Genomic DNA, 25,659 nt, shown 5'->3' with positions numbered 1-25,659 from the left:
GAAAATGGGAATTCCGAGCCGAAGAACATGGTCTATATAAAAGCTTCACAGAACTTTTTTGTGTAGGGGCAGGGAGCAGACTTAACTCAAATTGATATTGTATTGTTTCTGTAAAGTAGACACTAGTGTATGCTTTATTGCTTTTCCTGTCTTTTCCCCTTTCAGACAGCTAAGCAGGCACTTAGTGGGTCTTTGGACAGCTGAGAACTCAACTGCTACAAATTTGTTGAAACGTATTTTGGTAAGTGATGGGCAAATAAGCCTTTATAATTCATATTTGTGTTTCGGTACTTATTTGTTGTTATGGTTCTAGGATAGGAGAGACTCTGATCCTTAATAAAAGTATGCTGCCTTAGTCATCTGTGTTGAAACACGCATCTTGGTGTTGAAGCAGCAGTCTTGTCAGAAAATGGATAATCCTATCTATGAAATTGCCAGCGGTTTTACTCCTTTCTTTTTGGAAATACCTTTTAAAATGACTTAATCTGAGCCGTGCTCCCCATTCTGGAAAATCATTGTACATTTTTTGATAAATCTGCCACGGTCAGACACGGACAATCTATATATAAAAGCAAAACTAAAGGCTTAATTTTGGCAAGTGTACACAAGTAGAATATTTGAGAGAAAGCAAGCTGCATAAACATAAATGCTTCAACAGGAATGTCTTTGTAAGGTGCAAATTAATACATACAAATGAGTGGGTTCTTCTGCTGTGTAATTCTTCAGTGAAGATTTGTTTTCAATATAAAGGTGTAAACCTATAAAGTAAGTACTTGTTGTGTTGTCCAAATACTTTAAAAAGATGCAAATCAAAGATTGAAAAGAGAAGAAAATGGTATGAACAATGACTAAAAACTTGTGGCATGTTTTTGACAATCAGATGGCCGCTGCAAATGTAAGCATCTATGCTCTATCCTTTGAGAGTTGGAACAGCCCTTTGCAGCGGCTCATATTTGGGAACAGCCAAGGCATTCTATGGACAATGCACATAGTGATCTTTTGCAAATTATTGGTCGGGTTCTGTTTGTTTCTTTACCTATGGTTTGACTACCAGTGATCTGCTAGACTCCTTTGATTGTTGAATAAACCTTGACAGTGCTCAAACCAACTTCTCACAAATTTGATAATGTTCCATATTATTGCTTCGAGTCAATTGTAATCTTTTCAGGTAAGCCGCAGTGCAAGCAATTTTAGTGGCTTCATGCCTCAAGCTTTAAAGACAGTTTGACATCTGTTAGGGAGACTTGTTTGTTTTATTATTTAGAATGCGCGATCATACCCTCAGGTTACAGGGCACAGCAGTTACATGTATATGCAAAGCTTAGTTACAACAGCGCGAATATATACATACACACAGTAATAGCGTGTGGGAACAATATATGTAAAGAGAGGGAATACTGGAGCAGGCAGACTACTTACTGGCTAGAGATTGTGAGCAAGTAAAGGTTAGATAAAGTATGCGCATGTAGACAGTAAGGTAAAATGCTATACTCCTCGCGGAAAGACTTAATACCAAATTGCGTTTAAGAGCCTACGTTTTCAACCATAGTACAACCTTAGATCAGAAGTTGTGATAGGGCAGGTCCATTCTAAGAGTTCGAGGTAGGGAATTCCACAGTTTAGCTGCTTTCACTGGGAAGCGGTTGCCCCCTATGGTGGAGCGTTTAAAGTTAGGGACAGAAAGGCAATCTTTGTAAGCTGTTCTTGTGGGTCTAAGGGAGGTCTGTCTGTGGAATCTGTTGACCAAGTAAGTAGGAGCAGCGTTATTGAGAGATTTATGAGTAAGTGACACGGTTTTTAGGAGAATTGTGTCTTTGATAGGGAGCGAGTTATTCTGTTGGCTATATGTAGAAATGTGGTCTCATCTGGAGATGGCTAATGCCGCTCTGAGGGTGTTATTTTGAAGAGTTTGTATTTTACTGATGGTAGCTTTAGAAGACTCAAGATAAAGAGCATTACAATAGTCCAGGCGGGACAATATAAGGGCTCTGGCAAGGGTCATGCACCTAGTATCGTTGAGAAAAGGTTTGGCTGCACAGATCAATTTACACGTGTAGGCCGTGGAGGATGCTAAGGAGTTCACCTGTTAAGAGAAGTTTGAGTCCAGGTAAAAACCCAGCGTTTTGACCTCTTGTCCTACTTTGATACTGTTGCCATCAATTATAAAGGAGGAATAGACGGGGCCTAATTTCTTTAGGGTAGAGGTAGTGCCCAGGATGATAAGTTCAGTTTTATCATCATTCAGGCATAGTCCATGTGTGGCCATCCATGCCTGGATGATGATGTACACTCTAGTCACCAAGGACAAATCCTTTCCATAATCCCCAGAAAGCGGAAGGAGGATCTGGGTATCATCTGCATAGTTGGTGTAGGTGATACCGAGATGATCAAGCTCATCGAAAAGGAGCTTGGTAAATATATTGTACAGTGTGGGCGAGACACAGGAGCCCTGTGGCACACCGCAGGTAATGAGTATGACCCCTGACCAACCAGGGTGCATGAGACACATCTGTCCAGGAACAAGCCAGCACTCCCACAAAGCATTACCCCCAGTGACAGTTTTTTTGTTTTCTTGGTACGCTGCAAATGTTTTGGTCTATCACTCCTATGAGCTCTACACAAGACGTTCAATGGAAAGGGCTGATGAGAGTTGAATTTCAAATTACCTCACAATCCACAGTTAGCAACTTCAAATCCTGCTTAAATGGAAAGGGCTGATGAGAGTTGAATTTCAAATTACCTCACAATCCACAGTTAGCAACTTCAAACCCTGCTTAAATGGCTTTGGTATGCATACAGTGCGGGGGGGGGGGGGGGTGGGGTTGTTGTATGGGATTTTTTCTAAAGTTCACTTGAGGCAAGACTTTATCAAACTAACCCAATGGTGTTATTGGGCATTTATAAGGTGCTTATCCACCAATAAATTGTTTCAACGCACCCACAGAACAAAGGGAAGGAAACAAGGGAACAGTAAGACAATGGAATATGATCACAGTGATGAGCAAAATACAGAGCATCCCCTTTCTCATTTTAAATGTAACATTTATGTTGCAGGGACAAACTTACCTTTAATGGCAGTGAACCTTTTTATTAATTCGGTACATCTTTACTGCTGTCTATTTGCATAGCCCCGGTAAAGGCACCCGTGGGTAATCATTTTACCAAAATAGCCCCCGTCTTCTTTTTTCACCATTTTAGCATTTGTTGCCCTTTCTTGCTCCTTCCCCTGACATCCAGGGCGGGAAATTAATTTGTGTGAACTTTATCTTCGGCGGGAATCCTAAGGATTCTCCACCCAGGCTCCAGAGTGTCTGTGAAGGCAGAAAGCAAGGGAGGAGTCCAAAACTATGCAACCCTTTTTCCTCCAGTCTGACCAGTTCAAACTGGTAGGCTGGGATTGCCAACCCCCTAAGTTTGAATGTTGCACGTCGGTTTGATTGGCTGGGTTCCTGCATAAAAGTCTGATCCTGGAAGCTGAAGAGGTAGTAGACTACTGGACCTGAATCTGAAGAGGAAGATGAAGAAACCGCAGCTGAGATGATTTACAATGACTGCAGAGTGCTGTTACCCTTCCTTCCAACCGACCCAGGGAGTCAGAAGACGACAACCCATACCCAGAGCCTGGTGAGATCCACTGGACTCGAGACCTGCATTTTGAGCCATCCCACATGGTGCTGCAACCTTGCAGGGCTGCAAAACCCCAATACCCTGGGACCTCGAGCCAGTGGGAGGTGTACGGTCCTCCGAATCGAGATGAAACTTTGGCATCCTGCAGGATCTCCAGAGACATGAATAGTCTGAAAAATTCCCTCATCAGAGTGCTGCAAGTGATGACAATCCGACCAGCAATATTCAGTTGTCTTCTGGCTCCTGAAAGGGGTGCCAAAACCACATAGCCGCATCCAGCCACAAAATAACTCTTGCCTGGAGCCTTCCCTGTTGATCCTTGCTGCAAATCCCTCCCAAAGTTCTGTCTTCATGACAAAGCAAACCATTGACCGGGTTTTTGGCTGCAGATCCTGAAGTCTTCCTGCTGCAACTGTTCTGTGCTGAGGTATTGTGTTGACTGGGGTATTTACCTAACTTAAGTCTGTATGATTTCAATAAAGCTTTTGGGGTGTTTTCTGTGATAGGGAGTTCTCTCATCCAGTTCACCCAGGCCCACTGATGGGATCCTTCTATGGTGGCTTCCTTGAAGTCCCTGGACCCTAACGAACTCTAAAGTGAACTATTTACTTGCTTGAACAGTCTTCCACAGGAAATCTGACATTTTCTGCACCTAAACCCTATCTCACCCTGCCTACATCTGGCACCTAGAGCACTAAGGTCCCTCTTCTACCTCTGAGTGAACTCATGTGATAGAATGGGGAAGGACTGGATAAGAAAAGGATTCTGCCTTGAAAAGTATTACAAGTGTTTAAAAGTCTACTTATTTGTAAGTTGGTTGGTGACTTTAACACAGCGAGTGAGCAGTCACAAAAGTTCTTACTTTCTTTGAATGCGTGTTGAGCCATTCTGTAAAATATATGTAAGGCTATTTTACTCACCTGCGAATTGGTTGTGCCTCTTCCCAAAAGTAATGCTGTTGGCTTCACTTAACTATTTCTTTCAGAATATTATTCTGCAAGTTCACCAACTGGGTCTTGCTTCCACTGACCTGTTGTATAGCCTGTCTAAACGAAGTCTGCCTTGCGTTGTACCTACCTGGAAGAACATTGAGTCATTCTTAAAGTGGAACATTGGGTTTTGCATTCCCTGGTCTGTTATACAGATGCTAAACACAGTCTTAGGTTTATACCTACCTTTTAAGTTGCTGGTAGCTTCTTCTTTTATTTATTTTTTTATTGAAAAATTGGTTTAGTTGAGGTATCAACTTTTTCAATTATACATTACAATTTTCTTGTTCAATACATTTCGTTCTTTTTCAATTTCAAATTATTTCACAGGTAAAATGTCATTAACTTCAACAAATTGATATACCAATATTCCAAGCAACATAAGTCGGTTGTAATCTCATAGAACCAGTGAACTTTTTAAAAAAAATAGTTTTTCAGAGGAATTCAAAATTAATATAACCAGTGCAAACAAGAATTGACCCTCTAGTATCTGTTTGAAAGATAACACCAATCTAAGTTAATTCGATATGCATAGCAAATGGACTCAATGTCTACTTAGAGTAAAGGTAACAATTTACATTTAGAAATATGAGTAAAGAACATTAATCATAATAGACATTGGAGAAAATCAAAGGAAAATGACTAAATACAGATAAAATGATTACAGAAACATTACTCAATTTAAAAGGCAAATATTACAGTGGAAATAAATTCAATTCTGTTAAAAATTGAACAATATCAATTATGAGTGAGGTTTTAGAAGCATTAAATAGTGCCGACCATAATTGCTATAGTTAATAAAGTAAAATAACAAAAATGTTTATACAAATATCGAGTCCTCATATCAACTAATGATGAGCAATCTATCATGAGATGTCTTGTAGTTTCAATGGGATCAACAAGTTTGCAATGACTGCATGTCCTAGTTAAGTTAGGAAGATTATTATAAATTGCAAGCTTATCCTTTGTATGGAGTAAGTTTAGACGAAATCGTAAAAAAGTCTACGTATCTTCGATCTGGAAATTTCTCTAGATATTGCTGTAGTACGTTTACAGGGCACAATTGGAATGAGCCCTCCTTGATGGCTTTATACATGTTGATTTTATCGAATGCAGTAATCCAATCGTGTCTTCACAATTTGACCTTTGCTTTATCTGGAGCATCAAGTAACATGGATCCTGAAATATCAGCCTCCTCAAGTATTGTACAGCTCGTCAGTTTCCATTCATGCAGTGGCTTGGAATTAGGAGCCTGAATAAGCTTTTTGAGAATCGGAAACAGGTTTGCTGATGAGGAAGAGGAAATGAGACATTTTCTGTAGGTTGCTAACGTTAACCAGGAAACTGATGCATTAAGAGAGACGAGACCAAGTTCGAATCTGATGAGGGCAATTGGGGTACTTGCAGGAACAGGTAAAATGTGCTTCCAATATATACCCTCCAAAATGTCCCACCACACAGACTTTGGAAATATTTTTGTTTGACTACCATAAGTAATTATGGGTATAACTTTTTGAGTATAGAATATTCGAGCTGGTAAAAGGGAGAATTTTCCATAAGATGATTGCAAAGCTTTCCCTTGGATTGCTAGCAGTCTCATTTTAGTAGCTAGTTCCCCCTTGTAAGGTTGATCTGAAGGATGCAAATTTATATTAACGCCAAGATATTTGAATTCCTGAATCTGTAATAGCGATCACTTGCCTAACTTCCAATTGAATTTGACACTTGACTTAAGACGCTGGTGATGAAATATAAGAATATTAGATTTCGATAATTACCAGGTCATTCTTTTGGGCATAGTCAGACAAGGCTATAAGCTTCCTCTGAAGACCAATTGGAGTCCCATCCAACAACATCAAATCGTCTGCATATAATAAATACGATATTTCACAATCTCCCAATTTAGGTGGAAATGAACTGACAGTTAAAAGAAAAGTGCATATCGTTAATATAAAAGTTAAAAAAAATGGAGGCAAATGGACAACCTTGTTTTAAGCCAACATTTGTCTCGATTGCCTGGGATAAAAGACCATTGGTTGTCAGTTTGACTCCAATTGAAGTGTTAGAGTAAAATTGATAAATGAAATACCTGATATGTAAAGGACAATTAGCATTTAGAAGTTTAGACCATAAAATCTGCCTCTGGACCAAATCATAAGCTTGCTTAAAATCTATAAATGCAAAAAACAGTATGTTTAGCTTGAATGGCTTGATGTTTTATAGTAGACAGTATTAAAAGATTTAGCGCTGTACCAATACCTGGTACAAAACCAGACTGTTTTTTATTAATGAGTTGATTCTGTCATTTTGTAAAATCACGGACAACTAATCTTGCAAAAATGTTACCAGGAGCATCAAGTAGAGCTATGGGCCTATAGTTATCCGGTTTAGACCGGTCTTCTTTTTTAAAAATAGGAATGATAATAGGCAGTTGCCGGGATGGCAAAATTTGAGTCAATGTACACTCTCGTAAAAACTGTTTCAAGGAGAGAAGCTCGGTTCTCTGGGTTAGATTTTAAATTTGCATTGGTTAAATTGTCTGGTGCCGGATCATGGAGTCTTTGGGCAAACAATGCTATATCAGGGTTGTATTTGTGGCAGGCCAACGCAGATACTTGCCGCACCTAATTGGCGGCCATTGGGACTTACAAGAATTCTCCTCATGTGTTTTTGGCGGGTAACCCAGTGGTTAAGGCCCACCTCAAAGGGCTGTCCAGGCACTTTCTTCCTCAATGTGGTCCTTGCAACTTTGCAGCGCAAACCTTTTGAGTCAATGTCCTCTGTGGACATCTGGCTAGTAACACTATAAACTGTTTTGCTGGTGGCTCTCATTTCTGCACGCATTTCAGTGAGCTGCAGGCGCTGTCTTCGTAGTATGCCCAAAATTATAGTTGAGTTGGAAGCAGAAATAGTGAGGGAAGACAGTAACTTTATACAGAGTTGATGGGGGAAGAGGTAAACTGGAGAACAGTGATAGCTCTTCAAGATGGACATAGATTTGACTGACTTAACAGATGAAAGCTTGTTACAGGTGACGACTCTGATGACAAAGTGATGTTTAATATAAGTCTTACATATCAGTTAAAAATTGAAAATCGGGAGATACCTCAGAGAATGTTGCTAGTAAAAAAGGTACCATCCTTTCTCCTGGAAGATTTGGCATATGTACCAAGCACATTGTGGACCAGCAGTCCATGTGACATGGTCTGTTGAAAGGAGTGAGGGCAGTCCAAAAGAAGTTGAAGCAAGGAGCTATTTTACCACGCAGAAGACAATATCCTGTGTCAAAAGAAGCTGACGAAGGAAATTGTGAATATTGCTGCTTTAGCTCGACAAGGATATTAGTGCCTTCAGAATCCGCAGGTAACATGGCTGTGTACCCAATGAAAAAAGTGACAAAGGGTTTGTTGAGATTTATCTAGGACTTATGCCCCCTGAATAATAATGTTGAGACAGTTTCCATTGGTTCCAAACTCAGCCACAATATTATGTAACATCCCATCGAAAGCTAACTATTTTACAGGGATTGATTTAAAGAATGCTTTCTTTTCAATCCCCTTGTATGAAGAGTCGCAGTATTTGACCTCGTTCACTTACTGTGTGTTAGGCAAGATTGTATGCATGTTAGGCAGAAACCTGTGCAGTTCCCTTAGGGACCACTGCAAAAAGTTTAAGTCTACAGGAGTTAGCAGTAAACCCAATTGGTAGCAGACTGCACCACCCAGATTTACCTGGTAGCTGTGGCTGAGCAGTCAGACTTCTCTCAAGAAGTGTTAGGCAGTATATAGAGTATACATAATAGGGCTAAAAATACAGTACCACAAGCAAACACTGACCAGAGTTTTGGTATAAAAGTATATAATTATTTATCTAAAAACACACTTGTAAAGATACACTGGCACTAATATGTCAAGCAAGTTCAAACACAGTCACTAGAAGTATATACACCTCCCAAGTTAATTATTTGATAAGTTTAGGTTAAGACACCACTTATTTAGCAAAACAGAGGTGAGCGCGTAACCGTAGATGGCACTCCAATAATTTGTTTAAAAAGGGAGAGAAAAGACAAATGGGAAAAACACACAGTCCAACAGTTTTAAGAAACCACAGCAAGTCAAGAAAGGCAGGGTCTACTGTAGAGCAAAAAGTTCATAGGCCAGGCCCACTCTTGGAGAGAGCAAGGCGAAATGTGCCCAAGATCACACAGTGGAAATGCACTCAAAGTCTTTGCAGAAAAGTCAAGAGGTTGGATCAAGTTAGAAAGGTAATGTTAACAGGTCCAAGCTCACCCCAGGATGGAGGGTCAAGGATTTACGGGACACCTTTGACAGTCTGTTGCAAGGGAGACCAGGGGAAGAGATGATCTCGACGTGGAGGAAAGCTGGAGGTCGTTGCACTGCCAGGGAAGAAACCAGCCGCGGCGTTTCTCGGTTAAAAGGTACTACCCTTTTATTCGCGGTAGTGGTGAAGCGTGGCTATCCGGCTGCCGGGGTGCTTGGCACGGGCGATTCGACCACGAGACGATCCAGGAAGGCGAAAAAGGCGAACTGGTTGGTCCCACCAGCTCAAAGGGAAGAAGACTCTCCTGGAAGAAGATCTTCTCTGTCGTCAGGGAAGTGGTGAGTTCGTACAGCAGGGCTTCACCGGTGATGTCATTGTTGTAGATGGCTCAGCTTCTCCCCTCTTCGGATTCTTTAGGTCCTGTGGCGACTTCTCAAGTTCCAGTCCCCAAAGCCCTGCTTTTATGCAGCAAAACCCCCATTCATTAGCCTAGCTGTCACTCAAACATGCCGGCCGGCTCACCACTGGGCCAATCAAACAAGAGTGCGACTTGAGTTGCTAAGGCAACTCAGTCCAGGGTGCCTAATCCCCCTCCCACATATCCTGTTGACCCCAGACAGAGTGGCACCATTTGGAGGGCTTCTGTGGAGAAGCCCACTAAAAAGTGGAACAAAGGGCTCGACTTGGGTTAGAGTTTCAGAGGCGAACACAAATGCCATTTTAAAAGTCCTGGCCAAAAGACCCAACCGGGGAATAAATATTAAATAACCCAGCGGTATCTTTAACATTGCACCAAAAAGTGGGAAAATCACGTAGGAAATATTCCGGTAGAATATTTTGCGTGGTATCCACTGCCAGCAGCCAGAAACTCGACAAGGCGGGACTGGACAGTGACCCCTTGGAAAACAGACGCAGGGGCAGTCGAATTACCCCTACCAGTACTTCCGCAATATCATGGGTTGTACTGGTTCTGTTCACAATTTAAGACTAGTAAAGCCAGTGGTGACTTTACATGCCCTGGGAGACAGTAGTCAGTCCAAGGGTATGGAGTCTATGTTTGGGGGTCATTATGACACCCCTGTGTTAATGCACTGAGGGTGCTGTGTAACACACATCACAAAACACATGAAGCCCTATGGAGTAAAAGACCCCATAGCCCATAAAACACATTACAAAGTCAAAGGACATTCTCAAATCATGTCTAAGAGTGGGAGAAAGGGTCTCACTCTTAGCAGGAGAAAAAAATAAAGCCCAAAAATCCAGCAAAGCTGCTGGGGGACTTACTAGGTTTGGGAAATTAGCCTTAACAGTGAATTCTCCCTGACAATGCAGTACCCTTTGCGTGCACTGTAGACAAACTCTGAGCTCCCTGCAATAGGAGCCAAACCATTTGTCTAAGTCTGTACTACAAAGGTTGCTAGCGTGATTGAGCAGTAAGGCTTCTCAAGAGGGGTCAATGTGAGCTGTAGGGGAGTTGCACAGAGATTCACAGTGACAAGTATTAAAAAAAAAACTCTTACACGCAAGGTTTCTTGATTTAACCATTATTAATTTAATAAGTAGGGCCACAAGCTGTTTAGGCTTGTGAAGTAAAGAAGCTGTAAGCAACTCTACCTAAGCAACCACAACAAGTCTCCACTGAGAACAAGTGCAGTTACACAACAAAAGGTCAGTTCTCTTAGACTGTACAGTACCTTTGGTTAGAAGAAAAGGGCTTTGGCTGTCTTCTGTTCCTGTGCAGCTCTGCAGATCCTGTGTTCCTGGGCCCCAGTCTTGGGGACAAAAGGCAGGACATCTGGAGGACGCCTGCACTGCAATGGGACAATTGACGACTGAAAAGGACCAACTTCTATTCAGTGGCACTTTGCGGTTTCAGCTCCTCGCGTCTAAGCAAATGCCAACACTGCAGACTCTTGGCTGTCGGGTACAAAAATGGGGATTGACCCAAGCGTGGTACAGCTGATGAGGGGGTCACCAATATTCACATAACAAGGATTTCAAAAGCCGTAGAAACTAAATTTGAAAAGTTATGAATTGCTATTCAAATGGTATCCAACAGGATATCCTGATTATTCTAACTTAGAACAACCCAAGGTAACCATGAGAAGCATAGAGCAATATCATTTTACACAAAGAAAAACATATTTTATTTCTTTTTTTAAAAAACTTCTTTTTATTATAAGCGTGGCAGCAAAACACAGGCGAACAGCGCCAGGCAGAAACATTGTAAAAGAACAGTGTACATAACGTAGGTATACAGAAGTTACTACACATATTGGACAATTGAAGAGCAAAATGCAGTAAGATCATGAAGAGGGGCATCAGGGAACTATGACTGGGCTAAGGACCCAAGCTGGCTGGGGGAAGCCGGGAAGGAGGGGGAGGCCTGAGTCTCGACTAGGTCAGAGATATAGGAGCGGAACCTGAGCCAAATATTTCTAGGTCTGGAATGTGTGGGTTGTAGGTGGGACCAGGTTTCTTCCGTATCAGAGGCCCACGTGACCGCTCTCAACCATTGGGCATGTGTGGGAGGGAAGGGGCGAAGCCAACAGAGCAGGATAAAGCGCACCGCGAGGACTAGGCAAAGACCAGCTAATTTCTTGGAGTCTCGGGGTAGGCCTGGGAGATCGTGAAAGAGACATACCAGCGGGGAGAGAGCAATGGGGTGGTCTATCACAGCGGACACCGTCGAGCAGACAGCCTCCCAGAACCGAGCGAGGCGGGGGCAGGACCAAATCATGTGGATATAGTCTGCTTCATCCCGACCGCATCTGGGGCAGTTGGCAGGATAGTCGGCAGACATACGATGTAGCATTGCACTGGCTTCCAATTGCCAGTAGAATTTGTTTTCGCACTCAGTGTATCACGCACAAATGCCTGTATGGAGGTAGTCCAGCATATTTGTCCAATAGGCTTGCTTGGTTGCCGATACAACGGACCCTGAGATCCAGCAGTCTAGCTTTACTACTTACCCCTCAAGCTAACTTTGAGATTGTGGCTTAGGGCTCTTTCACTTATGCTGCTCCAACAAGTTGGAATTCTTTACCGCCGGACCTGAGATTGTCAGTCTCTCATGAAATGTATTCAAGGACTAAAAACCCTTATGTTGGTTGATTTCCAGGAACACAGACTGATTGCTAATTCGTTATTACCTTGTGTTTTTATGTCTGTTAGTTTTGTCTAGTGCTTCATGCCCACGTGCTCGTCTTCTGCGCTATATAAATAAATGATGCTTGACAAAGTGTGGGTAACAATTCTTCCAGCCTGTGGACCTTTCATTAGCCCACTTCTGCTGTTGGCAATATCGACTAAATGGCGCTTGCTTAAGTCTTGGCCTCTCTTGGCGTGGGCAATGCTTGTTTTTGACTTTCACCAATAGTCTCTCTTGGCTTGGGTAAAGCTTGTTGGTCTTAGATTTTACTAAAAGTGTGTCTTGACTTGGGCACAACTTAAACTTGGCTTTTATCAATTCTGTCCCCTTGCTCTGCTGTGCTTCCCACCAGCTTACACTTTTAGCAGTACAGTCTTTCTCCTTGGTTACAATGTTTTGCTTCTCACTAGTTAGAGATTCAAAATCACTTTGTCTTTAGTGAGTGTCGTATCTGCTGCAGTTTAATATTTCGGTATTCTAAATTAAGCTTTGGACTGCTTTCACTCCTACGGGAATGTCTGCCACTCGCCTGCCTGTGCCACGCGAGTGGGGCTGGAGAACTTTGTCCTCGATGCATCAGCCCTTCCTGGAGTCCTCCACTTAGTTATTTTATTTATTTACAAACCTTATATAGTGCTTTTATGCAAAGTGCTTAACAAAATTCTAACTACAGTACAGCAGAAGAGTAATGGAAGCATGAGCCACACAACAACACATCAATGATGATTCCTGGGAAAGTTAGGAAACAGAATGTAAAAGGTAGAGTTTCAGGAGCGGATTTGAAGAGAACGAGATTTCCAGAAAGAGGAAGCAAGAAGTTGAAAAGAACGGAATCAACCAGAGGCACAAGGAGGGCGCAAGACAGAAAGGTGAAATTTGTCGGAAGTGGGGAGTCAGAACGGAAGTCTCTAGGGGGGTGATGCAAATAAATCAAAACACAAATTATGGGCAGCCAATGCAAGAATCAACTTTAAAAACTAAATACAAGATTTGAAACTCAAATCGTTGTTTAATTTGGAGCCAGTGAAGCCGGCATAAATGCTTGCTGACCAAGGAAGCAAAAGAGAATACGAACAGCAAAGTAAAGTATAGAGCGCAGTGGAAAAAGGGCAAAGTTAGGCAAGCCGACTTAGAGGGACAGCAATAGTTAAGACGTGATAAAACTAGGTTTTGGAGAAGCCTTTTAGTAGAAGATAAGGCTAATAAATACAGATGAAGCCAGCAAGAATGAACAACAGTTGTGATTTGAGGTTGCAAAGAAATAAACCCAAGATTACGAGCCTGAAAATTAACAAAGCTGCAATGGAGCAAAAGAGTCGAATGAGAAGGAATACATTGATTAGCAGGATATTTTAGGATAGGAACTCGAGAGTACATCCATGATTGGACAGCAGAAAGACCAGAGGAAATATTATAATGAAAGGAATCGTTGAATGAGGTAGAGGAGAGCACTATCTGGATATCAGCATATAGATTTACCTGGAATACTATTTCAAGAAAGATGGAGGGGAACTATACAGAAAAAACAAAGAGGGCCTAGAACAGAACTCTGTGAGTCAACATAGGATAGAGGAAGAGACTGGGAAATACAACCCTTCCATGAAACAATAAAAGAACAATTAGAAAGGTAGGAATGAAGCCAACGAAGAGATGTATCTCAGAAAACAAGTGATGAGAGTGGAGAAAGGAGATTGGAGTGATCCACTATGTCGAAGACGGCACTAAGGTCTAGCAGAACAAGAATAGAAGAACGTTTTGTGGTGTCAAGCATGAAGAATAGAGTTTAAAACGGGGAGAAGAGTGGTTTCAGTTTAAAAACCAGGGTGAAAGCTAGATTGAGAGGAAGGAAGAAAATTGAAAGTGTTGGGATAAGAAATAAGCTGAGAGTTACCGAGATGCTAAGAATTTCTGAAAGAGAAGGCCGAAAGGGAAATAGGACTGATGTTGGAAGGATCATCAGAATTGAGAGAGTGTTTTTTTAAGAAGGGAAATGATAGTAACGACTAGTCACTGTAAAATGGGGAGAAGTTGAAAAGCGAAGTTAAATTAATAAAGGAAAAATGTATTTGAGGGATGCAGGGAGGGGGTCAGAGGGTGCAGCAGTAGGATGTAAGCAAGAAATTTTAGTGGCTACATTGTTCTCAGCAAACGAAGTAAAGGAAAAAGAAGGTGATCAGAACCTAAAGCAGTAAAGGAATTAGTAGAAGGCACAATAGAACCAGAAGCAGACAAGGCAGGTAAAGATCTGATTTCACAATTTTCGTGTGAAAGATAGTAGCAAGAACATTATAAAAAACAGTAGAGTAATATGGAGGAGGAGTGGGTTTTTTGTTTGGTGTGTAACGCAGAAGTCTGGGCGAGGATATGAGATTGGATCAGTGATTGAAAATAATTAATTTTGGGCTATTTTAGAAGGTTTGGGGCGGGGGTAATGCACCCCTTGAATCCAGGGAGCATCAGCAGATATGCCTGCTTCCTATTGACTAAATTAACCTAACCCCTTTTGTACCAGTGGAGCTTTGGTACATTAGGTGCTGTGGTTGGTTTTCACCTAGACTTCTTTGTCCCTTTCTGCTTCTTGGTATTGCCCAATGGGTTTATCAGTGTCCTCCCTTCTAGTCTGCAACTGAGAGGTTTGGGGGTGTCTCCAACATGCAGCACACACTTTTGTTAACCTCTTGCTGCTTCTCTGAGGCTCTGCAGCATTCTGAGTTGCTTTGCACACATTCCAGCTTGCTGGCGTTGGTCTTCTCCCTGCTGCTGGGTGTAGCGTCTCCCGCAGTATGGGTGCTGGAGTTCATGGTATGCTTGCACCCCAGTGCTAATGTTTATATCTGTGGGCCTGTCCACTTCCTTCTGATGTATTCTGGGAATTGAGTGCCTAGCTGTGAGACTGCACAGGGGGGTTCTTGCTGCCCAGCTACTGTGTCTGTGTGATACTTAGGGTTACGTAATCATTTGTTAGGTCAGCACACCACCTCTGCTCAGCTGGGGGGAGTGGGATGCTGGGCAATGTAGTCAACTGAATATAGCATCATGAACTCTGGGAATGAACTAAGCACCATTTCCCTAATACGAAGGCAAGACTCCAGTTACACCCTCTCCTATCACTGTCTGGTGCCACCTCCATCGCTAGTGGCTCATTACCTGCCATGATAAGATATGGAGTTTGGGCAACTCTCCACACACCCAAGAGGTTCTCTTAAACATGTGCGACTTCTATGCCAAAGCAATTGCAATATCTGAATTTACAGAAACCTTTCACTATTGGCGTGTTAGGGGGTGCTGTAGCTCTGCAAGCTAGTTATAATTCATTCTGTGTCTATCATCTCTGAATTAAATTGAAACGGATGCCAATTTTGCTCACACCGTTGCGCTTTCAGCCTGCTATTGTCGCATATTTGTACCACTTCCCAATCCCTTATTTTGTAATGTTGGAAGTACGGAGAAGCCAAGTTCATTACTCATAGACTGTTCTCTGCTTTTATGCACAGACGCATGTAAAATCGGCCAGCTTAATTGTTAATCTTGAGGATGAAATTGTAAGGGAGTCTATTGAGGCCTGGGATAGAGACCCTGAAAGGCTAGTCGCTACGCTGGAAAATGTGAAATATTTGATAACATTTGGCTCATCATTTGGCTTATGATTCTTAAAATATGGTTATGTAAAGGAGCCTGTAGATGAGCTGGATGGAGTTAGTGTTAATTCTTGTTTTTTTATTTGAAATTAAGGGGGAACAAATTGTAAAATAGATGAGTGTTCTTGTAAGTAAAAATAGCAATCAAAATCCATGTACAAATGATTAGATATTCTGGGTCAACTTTGTGTGTATATGAACACGCCATTAGTTTTGGAACACTTTCAGCTTCTGGTATGCTACTATAGAAACAAATGCATAGTGCAACGAGATGTGTTAACTTCCCACAAACCATTCTTTCCAAAATGAACTAAAGACCTCCCCCCAACTTCAAGGAACACCTTACCTGCCCGCAAAACAGCTTAGTGAGAAGTACAGTCCCAATTGCGCCAATCCAATAATCTGTTAAGGCTTGAGTAGGTGAGAGCTAAAGAAATATAGTCCCACTGTTGATGAAAATAGTCAAAAGATTTTTTATTCGCAGATGATTTCTACTCTCTACACGTGTTACACCCTTTTTTAAGATCAAAATGGATCCTCAGGAGAGTTTCATGTCCTTATATTGTCAGCCAAACTAAATATATTAGCTGGTAGAATGATTATCTTCTGGATATAGATAGAAAACATTCTGCAGGGTCCAGTTCAAAATATTCAATGGCCTTGATTTAGATCATAAAAGTAGAGAGTCCATAGATTGGAGAGGGATCCGATTGTCGCTATCCTGGAGCTTCCGGATTGTTGCATAGCAAAACAGCACTATCCCCAATATGCCGCACCACCAATCCCCATCCTTTTCTACCTTCTCCCATTTATTTGAATGTCAGGTTTTTTAGAACCCTTGCTGGTATAGAGTTCTTCGAAGCCAACCTTAGTGGACCCTGTATATGGTTATCCACTAAAGTATGAACATTACTCTGTCTTAGTAACAATGATGGCCATTTAGACTGAGACTAAAGATATGTGGTTTGGTGTGAAGTACAATTAACAAACAAGAGCTTCGTAAGATTTAACTTTAGGGCTAAATTTACCTCACTTTTGAGGACCCCGAACATTTTGCAGGACTGGTAGATTATTTTTCCCTATACCTCAGTGAGTGGGAACCTTTTACCACACTCCGATCCTTTTACTCTTTTTATGGATGCCATTTTTAAGACTCTCCACAGGGTCCTTTTAATGTTATCCTCTTTGGCAACCTTTGGTATATACCTTTTTATTGTTACATGGTTGCCATTTGGGCGCCCCTTTTATTTTCTCTGGCTAACCTTCTGAGAACTAAAGTTCCCAAGGGTAGAAAGGGATATCCCTTCTACATTTTAATAGGTGAAACCAACACACCCCACCTTATGTGGAGTGCTGGGGGTTATACAATGTGTATCCCCTTTCTCACTAGCACTGTAACAATAATTCTGTTACAGGGACAAACTTATCTTAAATGGCTGGTGGCAGTGGACCTTTTTACAAATTATGTGACCCTTTACCACAGGCTGTTTTCACAGCTGCGGTAAAGGCACCCATGGGTGCACATTTGACCAAAATGGCCCCAGTCTTCTTTTTTTTGCCATTTTCGCACCTCTTGTCCCTTCTTGGTTTTCCCCTTGCCCTCCAGGGTGGGAAATTCCTTTGTGTGATTTTTATCTTCGGCGGGAGACCTCGGTCAAGTCCGCCCAGACTCCAGAGTGTCTGTGAAGGCAGGAAGCAAGGGAGGAATCTAAATCTCCACAGCCCTTTGTCTTTCAGCTTGACTCTGAGAATCCAGTTCAAACTGGGAGTCTGACTGTCCTGAAAGGACTGCCAACCCCCCCCCAGTTCGAATGTTGCACGTCTGTTTGATTGGCTGGGTTCCTGCATAAATGTCTGATCCTGAAAGCTGAAGAGGTAGTGAATCCGAAGAGGAAGATGAAGAAACCGCCACTGAGATGATTTCCAGAGACATGAGAGCCTGCTGTGTAACCGGAGCCTGCTGTTAACCTTCCTTCCAAGCATTCTGGCAACTCGGAAAACGATGACCATGAGCCTGGTGAGGTCCACTGGACAGCTTGTTGAGCCATCCCACGTCATGCTGTGATCTTGCGATAATGCAATACCCCAATACCCTGGGAGCTCGAGCCAGTGTGCGTTTCACGGTCTTCCGAATCGAGTTCAAACATTGTTGGCATCCTGCAGGACCTAAAGAGACTTTGAATCGTGTCCGAAAAGGCCTTGGACCCTCAACTAACTTTAAACTGAAACACTTACTTGTTTGAACAGTCTTCCTCTGGCACTCTGACTTTGCCTGCATCTGAACACAATCTCACCCTGCCTACAGCTGGCACCTATACCACTAGGAGGGTCCCTCTGCTGCCCCTGAGTGAACTCATGCTATAGAATAAGGGAAGGACTGGATAAGAAAAAGGTTCTGCCTTGAAAAAGTTACTTATTTGTAAAAGAAGTTGGTTGGTAACTGAGTGAACAGTTACAAAGGTTCTTACTTACTTACCTTTCATGTATGTTGCACTATTCTGAAAAGTATATATAAGGTTATTCTACTCACCTGTGAATTGGTTGTGCCTCTTCCCCAAAGGTAATGCTGTTGGTTTCACTTTACTATTCCAATTAGGATAAATGTCCCCAATTGGGTTTTGCTTCCCCTGACTTGCTGTTAGCCTGCCAGAATAAGTCTGCCTAAGGTTATACTTAACTTTTAAGTTGCTGATAGCTCCTTCAAAAAGTATACAGGTTTTAATTACCTTGTGTTAGCTGTATGCCATCCTAAAAAAAGTTTATTGCTTACCTCAATCCTGCAGAGCAGAAAGTCTCCCTGCCTTCATGACGCGACACTACTGTAGAGGCTTTGACAAAGGCTGGGGGCACCCCAGAGGAGGTATAGGTTACGGCCAGGTCCCGACCCCTCAGGGAGGAAAAAAAGGGGGGGCCTGAAACAGTCCTCCCAGCTCACTGTTCAAGCTATGGATGTATGGTCCACAGACGACAATCAAGATTCCCTGCATACAATCCACGGGGACGGCAGTGGCGCAGGGCCTAGTTTTTATTCCTTAACTTCTCAGCCGAGGGACATTTCCTTGGACATTCGATCTACCCTCCACACCTTGGTGTCAGAGATCCAGTTGAGATTGCCTCCGGCTCCCGGAGTACCTCGGGCTCCTGGTCAGCCTCCGCCTAAAAGGAGGAAGCGTCATCTGATGCCCCCGTATCCACCTCATCCACCACGTCGGGGCCCCAGCAGACGGGTACTGGGATGGATACGGCCACAAGAGTACGGACGAGCATGAAGACTTCATCCAGCTGCAATGAATCGCCACATTTGGATGCTCCTCATAGTTTACCCCCCGGACTAGGTGGGATCGTTCCACTCTATGATCGCCAGGGCCTCCGAGCTATTCCAGCTGATACCCGAGGAAACCAAGAATGAGGGCTTCTTGTATCAAAGGCGAGATGCCAAAAGGAAGACTATCATGGCAGTGCCTTTTCTGGATGATATTTGGAAGGAGGGCCTGACCCTCATGAATGAAGAACCCTTGCACATCTACAGCCTAGCTGGATAGGCTGGAGAAGAAGTATAGGGTGCCAAACTCAGTCACCCGAGTGCCCGAGGTCGCAACCATCATCGGACTCGGTGGTGTTGGTGGCTGCGAGGAAACGGTTGGCTAACACGGCCTCATTGCCGTCAGTTCCTCAGAACAGCGAGGGAAAAAGGATGGACGCCATAGGGAAAGAAAGTGATCTACACGGTAGCGTCCACAATCAAAGCAGTTAACGCCTTGGCGATCGTAGCCAGGTACAAGCTTTGATCCTGGTGTTCTTGCCCGGCAATAATAAAATGGAAGCCCTTCCCCTCTTTCAGTAAGGGGAAGTGGCTTCAGACCATGCCATCACAGTGGCAGTGGACGTCACCGACACATATTTCTGGCAAATGGGGAAGAGTGTCTGCCTTCGTCGGCAGGGATGGATGAAGGCCACTAACCTCCGTCAGGAAGTCCAAGCGAAGGTGCTGGACATCCCCTTCAACGGTTGTTTGTGAAAGCAGTCGACGAGTCCCTCCAGGCCATCAAAACCGATAAGGAAACGGCACGTTCCCTTGGCACTCTTCAGCAGCACTGCTAGTCTTATTTTCGCTCCTCCAAGGGAAAATCGAACAGGTAATCTGAGGGTTTCTCCATGTCTGTAAGACAGCCTTCCTGCTCCTCAATGCAAGAAGCCTACAGGGGACGCTCCCAGGCCTACGGTAGTGGAGGGCACCATCACCCATGCAAGCCTCAACCGGCCAAGATGTTGGGCCGCCACACGTGCACCCTGGTGTGAGGCCGCTTGACTAGGATCGTCAGTGAGTGGAGGAAGATCACCACAGACGGATGGGTGCTGGATGCTCTTGCCCAGGGGCACACCTTGGAGTTCCAACGTAGGTGTCCTCGTATTCCGCCGGTTCCCTGACTGGAGCAGCACATCCCTCAGCTGCTGCAAGAGGTGCGAGCCATATTACAAAAAGGGGCGATGGAGCTTGTTCCCCCAACGGCTCCGGGGCTCCAGAGTCTATTACAGATACTTTCTGGTCAGAAAGAAAACAGGGGGCTGGAGACCCACCCTGGATCTACGCCGTCTGAACAAATACTTAAAATACCAAAATTCAGGATGTTCGCGTTGCAGCACATGCACGGCCAACTGAAAGGGGATTGCGTGATGTCGTTGGACCTGGAAGACGCCCATTTCCACGTCCCCATTTACAATCATTGAAAAGTTCTATGTTTCGTGGTGCAGGGCCAGCACTATCAGTTCAAGGACCTACTATTCGGCTTGGAGTCGGCCTCAAGAGTGTTCACAAAATGCCTGGCACCGTTGGCGGCCCATCTACGTCTGCAGGGCATAAACATATTTCCATGCCTGGACGATTGGCTAATACGCGCCCACTCGCAGGAGCTGGCAGACGAACACACGAACACGACTGTCAGATTGACGGATCTAGGATTCTCTGCCTACTATCCAAAGTCCTGCTTAACGCCATCGCAGAACGCGCTGTTCCTCGGCTCCAGGCGCAACAGTGGTTTGCCTGGCATCGCCCTCTGCAGAGGCTAGCAGCCAGTCAAGGAAAGGTGTTGTGGCTGTTGTCGGCAAAGACGGCTACAGTTCGGGCCATCAAGTTGTTGCTGGGCATGATGTTGTCCTGCATCTACCTCGTCCGTCACTGCAGTTTGCAAATGCGACCCCTACAGGAATTCCTGGATGCCCGTTGGATACATGTCTGGGTGTTTCATGGACAAGATCCCTCATCGAGGAGTTCTGGCGGGAAATAGTGGTGGGGTTTGGGGGGGTCCACGGTCACATCGCTCGAGGAATGGGATTTCAAAAAATCCCGATACCAGTATACGGTCACCACAGACTCCTCTCTGGAAGGTTGGAGGGCCCACACCGGATGCCTGCACGCCAGAGGCCTGTGGTTGCCGAAGGAGAAGGATCTGCACATAAACATCCTGGAGCTACGGGCAGTGTTCTGGGCCCTCAAGTTATTCATACCGTCGCTGAGAGGCAAGTTGGTGAGCATCTTCACGGACAACACCACCATCTTCTACATCAGGAAGCAGAGGGGGGGGTGGCACTCGTTCTCCACCGCTCTCCAAGGAAGCTTAGGACTTGTGGCACTGGCCCGTCAGACAGGGGATGCTCCTCGTCCCTTTCCACCTGGCAGGTGTCAAGTACACCATTGCAGACTCCGTCAGCAGGGAACTGCGCTCCTGCCACGAGTGGGAACTACATCGGGATCAGGTGGACCGCCTGTTCGAATGGGGCAGACCCCAGATCGATCTGTTTGCCACAGCAACAAACTCCAAATGCCAGACGTTTGCTAGCAGATTCCACAAGCTGAGGAGTCTGGGGGAACGTGTTCTCCTTCCCATGGGAAGGGCTGTTTCTGTACGCGTTACCTTGTTTCCTCTCCTGCTACGTGTCATCAACACACTGTGTCGATGCAAGATGATACTCATCGCCCTGACGTGGCTGAGGTAGATTTGGTACCCTGGATCTTTTCAGCCTATCTGCGTCGCCTCCAGTCAAGTTGCCCGTGTCTCTGGATCTGCTCACCAGAGAGGGAGGCGCAATCCTTTGTCACTACACAGGATCGCTGAACCTGAAGGATGGCTTTCCTTGTGGCTATCACCTCGGCCAGACGGGTGGGTGAGATCCAGGCCCTATCCTGCAAGCAACCGTAACCGACTTTCTTCGAATCGAGGCTGGTGCTGCGTACACACCCTTCTTTCATGACGAAGGTTCAGTCGGAATTCCACCTCAACAAGCCTTTGGTGTTGCCTGTTTTCTACCCGAAACCTTTTGAACCTGAAGGCTTGGCTGCTGCAGCCTTAGAGTTTGGATGATATGTGTTGCCAGCGGACTGCAGAGAAGTCCTTGCCAAGGCCAGGGCGTTGTCAACCCTGAAGTTCTATGGCAAAAAGTGGAAGCATTTTGCTACATGGTGCTGGTCGCTGAAGATTACCCCTCTGAGGGTCACGGCTCCACAGATCCTTCCTTACTTGCTGTCATTGGCAAAAGCTGGGCTGGCTCACGCATCCATCAAGGTACATCTGGCACCCATCTCGCGCTACACCAGATCCCCAGGGAGATCTTCTCTGTGATCCCACAGACTAGTCAAGGAGTTTCTCAAAGGACTTTTCCGATCCTTCTCGCTGGTAAAGGCTTTTGCCCCGGGCGAGTGAGATCCAGGCCCTATCCTGCAAGCAACCGTACACGACTTTCCGCGAATCGAGGCTGGTGCTGCGTACACACCCTTCTTTCATGACGAAGGTTCAGTCGGAATTCCACCTTAACAAGCCTTTGGTGTTGCCTGTTTTCTTCCCAAAACCTTTTGTCGCTGGCGGAGAGGGCCTTGCATCTGCTGGACGTTGCTTGTGCCTTGAAGTTCTACGTGAAACGCACCATTTCGGAAGACTTCCTAATTGATTGTCAACTTTGGTTCTGTTAACCATGGAAAGGCCTTGTCCAAGGCTTCCATTTCGAGGTGGCTCTCCAGCTGCATCATGCACTGTCATTGGTTGGCAAACTGACTGCTGCTGGGCCATCTTGAGGTCGCACTCCACCAAAGCGATCGCTGCGACGACGGCGTTACTTTCTGGTGTGCCCCTGCTGGACATCTGCAGGGCTGCTATGTGAAGGTCCACACACACCTTCACGAAGTTCTACTGCGTCGTTGTGGATTCCAGGAATCCAGAGTCGTCCAAGCATTGCTATGCAACCTGTTCACTTGAGGTCAGTCTGTTCCAGAGTAAGCGTTAATTGCTTCTGTTGAGCTTTGCCACCACCCGTGAAGGAGAAGAGTAAGTACAGAAGGGAGCCCACTAGCTCCCACCACCCATCACATTCACACTGAACATTTCAGTCACTCTCCCAGCTTTCCATTCATGACATCATACCTTGCAGTCACACCTCATGCATTCAGGCAGGAAAGTCGGTCATAACAAAATACTGTTAGTTTTCTTTTTTTTAAATTCGTCTTTTTATTAGTTTTTGAAATAAAAGTTTGACAATCATATACAGACATTTGCAACCGAATGGTCAAGTACAAAAAAAATATCACATCGATAGCAAAACAGTGTATAAAACGTTTGGGATCTGATACACATCGCATAAACTTTGAGTAGGTTCATCAAACCCAACTACCCCTACCCTCCCCCCTCCACCCCCCTTGCACATAGTACCATCTGAAGTGCTGGAAGAAACCAGTATCTATCTCCGAACCAATATTAACTACCTGACATCAGGTACATAGACATATTAGAACTTGCAAGTTTAGCCTAGCAGCGAGATTCAGCCATCAACCAAAATGCCTCCAAACATTGTAACGCTTTGCACACATTTTTTATATCACATATTTAGCCCGAAATTCCGACCATGCATTCTCCACTGAGGTGCGATCTCCGTGCAGGACCACCGTGAGGTTGTCCATTCTATATATATTCAAGGCAACACTCAACCATTCGGTTTTATTAGGGAGCCTTGCTCTTTTCCACACCATGGTGAGGCACGCTCGAGCGGCCAGCAGTAAACCCATAATCATTTTAGGTGCTTTCTTAATTGTGTCTTCTGTTTCAACCAAGACAAACAAGATCAGAAGTGGGTGTACCTCTCTGTCATCATCCAGCTCCTTGATCCAGCTGAGGACCTCCGTCCAGTAGGCTTGGACCGCCTCACACCCCCACCACATATGCCAGTAATTGGCACGTTTTCCACAGCCCCTCCAGCAATGTGGGCTTATTCCTTGATACATTTTGGCCAACCGGACCGGGTCATATTGCCATCTGTATAACAACTTGACGGCATGCAATTTATATTGGCAGGATATGGAAGATTTCGCTGTCCTCCTACAAATTTGGAGCCATAGCTTTTGCAAAATCTGCCTTCCCATGTCTGATTCACACCTGTTCCTCAGTGTATGTGATGGTGTGATATGAACCTCAATCAGCGCTGAGTACATTGCACTTAACAAGCCCTTTGAACTCGTACATGTGTTGAGAATGCTTTCAAACGGTGAGAGATCCCTTTGTAGTTGTTCTTTCCATACTGCACTTGTCATCACCCCCTTGAGTCTGAGATATAGGAAAACCGAGAGTGGGCCTATGTTGAGCGCCTTCTGTAAGTCCTGAATTGTAATAAAGGCACCATCTCTCCAGAGTTGACCAGCCCTCTCTAATCCCGCATCGTACCATGTCTCGAAGCTCCCTGGGTCTGGGATAGCGTCCCGAATCCCCGGTGACCATAGGTGTCCAAGGGGAGATGGCCAAGTTATTACTCCCACCATTTTCTTGCCTGGTGTCCAGATTGCTCATATTGTTCCAATAATAGGGTGGTTTTTAACACTATTTCGCAATTGGGGCCCCGGAAGCCATAGCCATTCGCTTAGAATGAATGGCCGGAGATGGTAGTTGTCTAGGGCTATCCACTGTGGCTCTGACTTTTGCCTGATGTGCGGGACAAGGACACGTAGTTGGGCTGCCCTGTAGTATGCTTCTATATCTGGGAGGCCCACTCCCGCGTTGTCCTTCCGGAGCTGTAGCAAGGATCTGGGGACTCTCGGCTTCTGGCCTTGCCACAGGAAGGCTAAGAAGGTTTTTCTCATGCTCGTAAAGTATTCTTTGGGCATTTTAATGGGGAGCATTTGGAACAGATAAAGTATTTTAGGGAGAATCACTTGCATTTAATCGGCCCAGCCAGGAGATGGTGAGTCTGGACCTCCTTTGGATGTCCTTTTGGAGGGAGAGCGATAGTGGGGGAAAGTTAGCCTCGAAGCGTGGTGAGGCTGACCTTTACTCCTAAGGGAGCGAATCTGTCTGCCTCAGAGGCTCCACTTTTGTCAAGTGGAAGGAGGATCGACTTTCCGGTGTTGATTTTAAGGCCAGCCAGTTCCCCATATTCTTCGATGATGCTGATCGCGGCCGGGACAGAATTTAGGGGGTCAGTTAGGTGCAGTAGTATATCATCCGCATAGAGGCCTAGTGTGCATTCGCAATTTCCTACCATAATGCCTTTTACTTTAGCATCCTGCCTCAATCTCTGTGCCAACGGCTCAAGAGAGTGGACAACCCTGCCTCGTTCCCCTTTCCAAAGGAAACCATCGCGAATAGCCCCCGTTTACTGTCGCTGACGTTGTGGGAGATGTGTACAGAGCCGTAATGGCACGGTGTAATTTCGGCCCCAACCCGTTCCAGACTAGTACCCTTTCTAAGAAGCCCCAGGTAACCCTGTCGTAGGCCTTCTCAGCATCTAGTGAAAGAAGGGATGGGTCCCCTCCCATTCCCTGCGCCTCGTAAATAAGATGTAAAGTTTTCCTCATGGTGTCTGCACCCTGTCTCCCGATGACAAAGCCAACCTGGTCGGAGTGAATTAATCATGGTAAGTATGTTTCGAGTCGGGCTGCAATGACTCTCGCGTATATTTTAGCATCTATATTCAGAAGAGAGATGGGGCGGGGTGGAAC

At 44.7% G+C, this 25,659-nt stretch overlaps 1 protein-coding gene across 3 annotated transcripts in view; it reads left to right on the top strand.

The window, feature by feature from the left end:
- The window catches only part of DNAJC13 (DnaJ heat shock protein family (Hsp40) member C13), a 2,820,731-nt gene that overhangs the window by 779,974 nt on the left and 2,015,098 nt on the right, over positions 1 to 25,659 (top strand). For all 3 annotated transcript variants that reach the window (XM_069648714.1, XM_069648713.1, XM_069648715.1), the window contains exon 18: positions 166 to 241. In XM_069648714.1, the coding sequence (XP_069504815.1) occupies positions 166 to 241 (76 nt within the window). The remainder of the gene's footprint in view (positions 1 to 165; positions 242 to 25,659) is intronic.

This window comes from Ambystoma mexicanum, chromosome 2q (assembly GCF_040938575.1).
Source record: "Ambystoma mexicanum isolate Mex_15411 chromosome 2q, UKY_AmexF1_1, whole genome shotgun sequence".
NCBI classification, from domain to species: domain Eukaryota; kingdom Metazoa; phylum Chordata; class Amphibia; order Caudata; family Ambystomatidae; genus Ambystoma; species Ambystoma mexicanum.
This window is presented reverse-complemented; position numbering and strand designations above follow the sequence as displayed.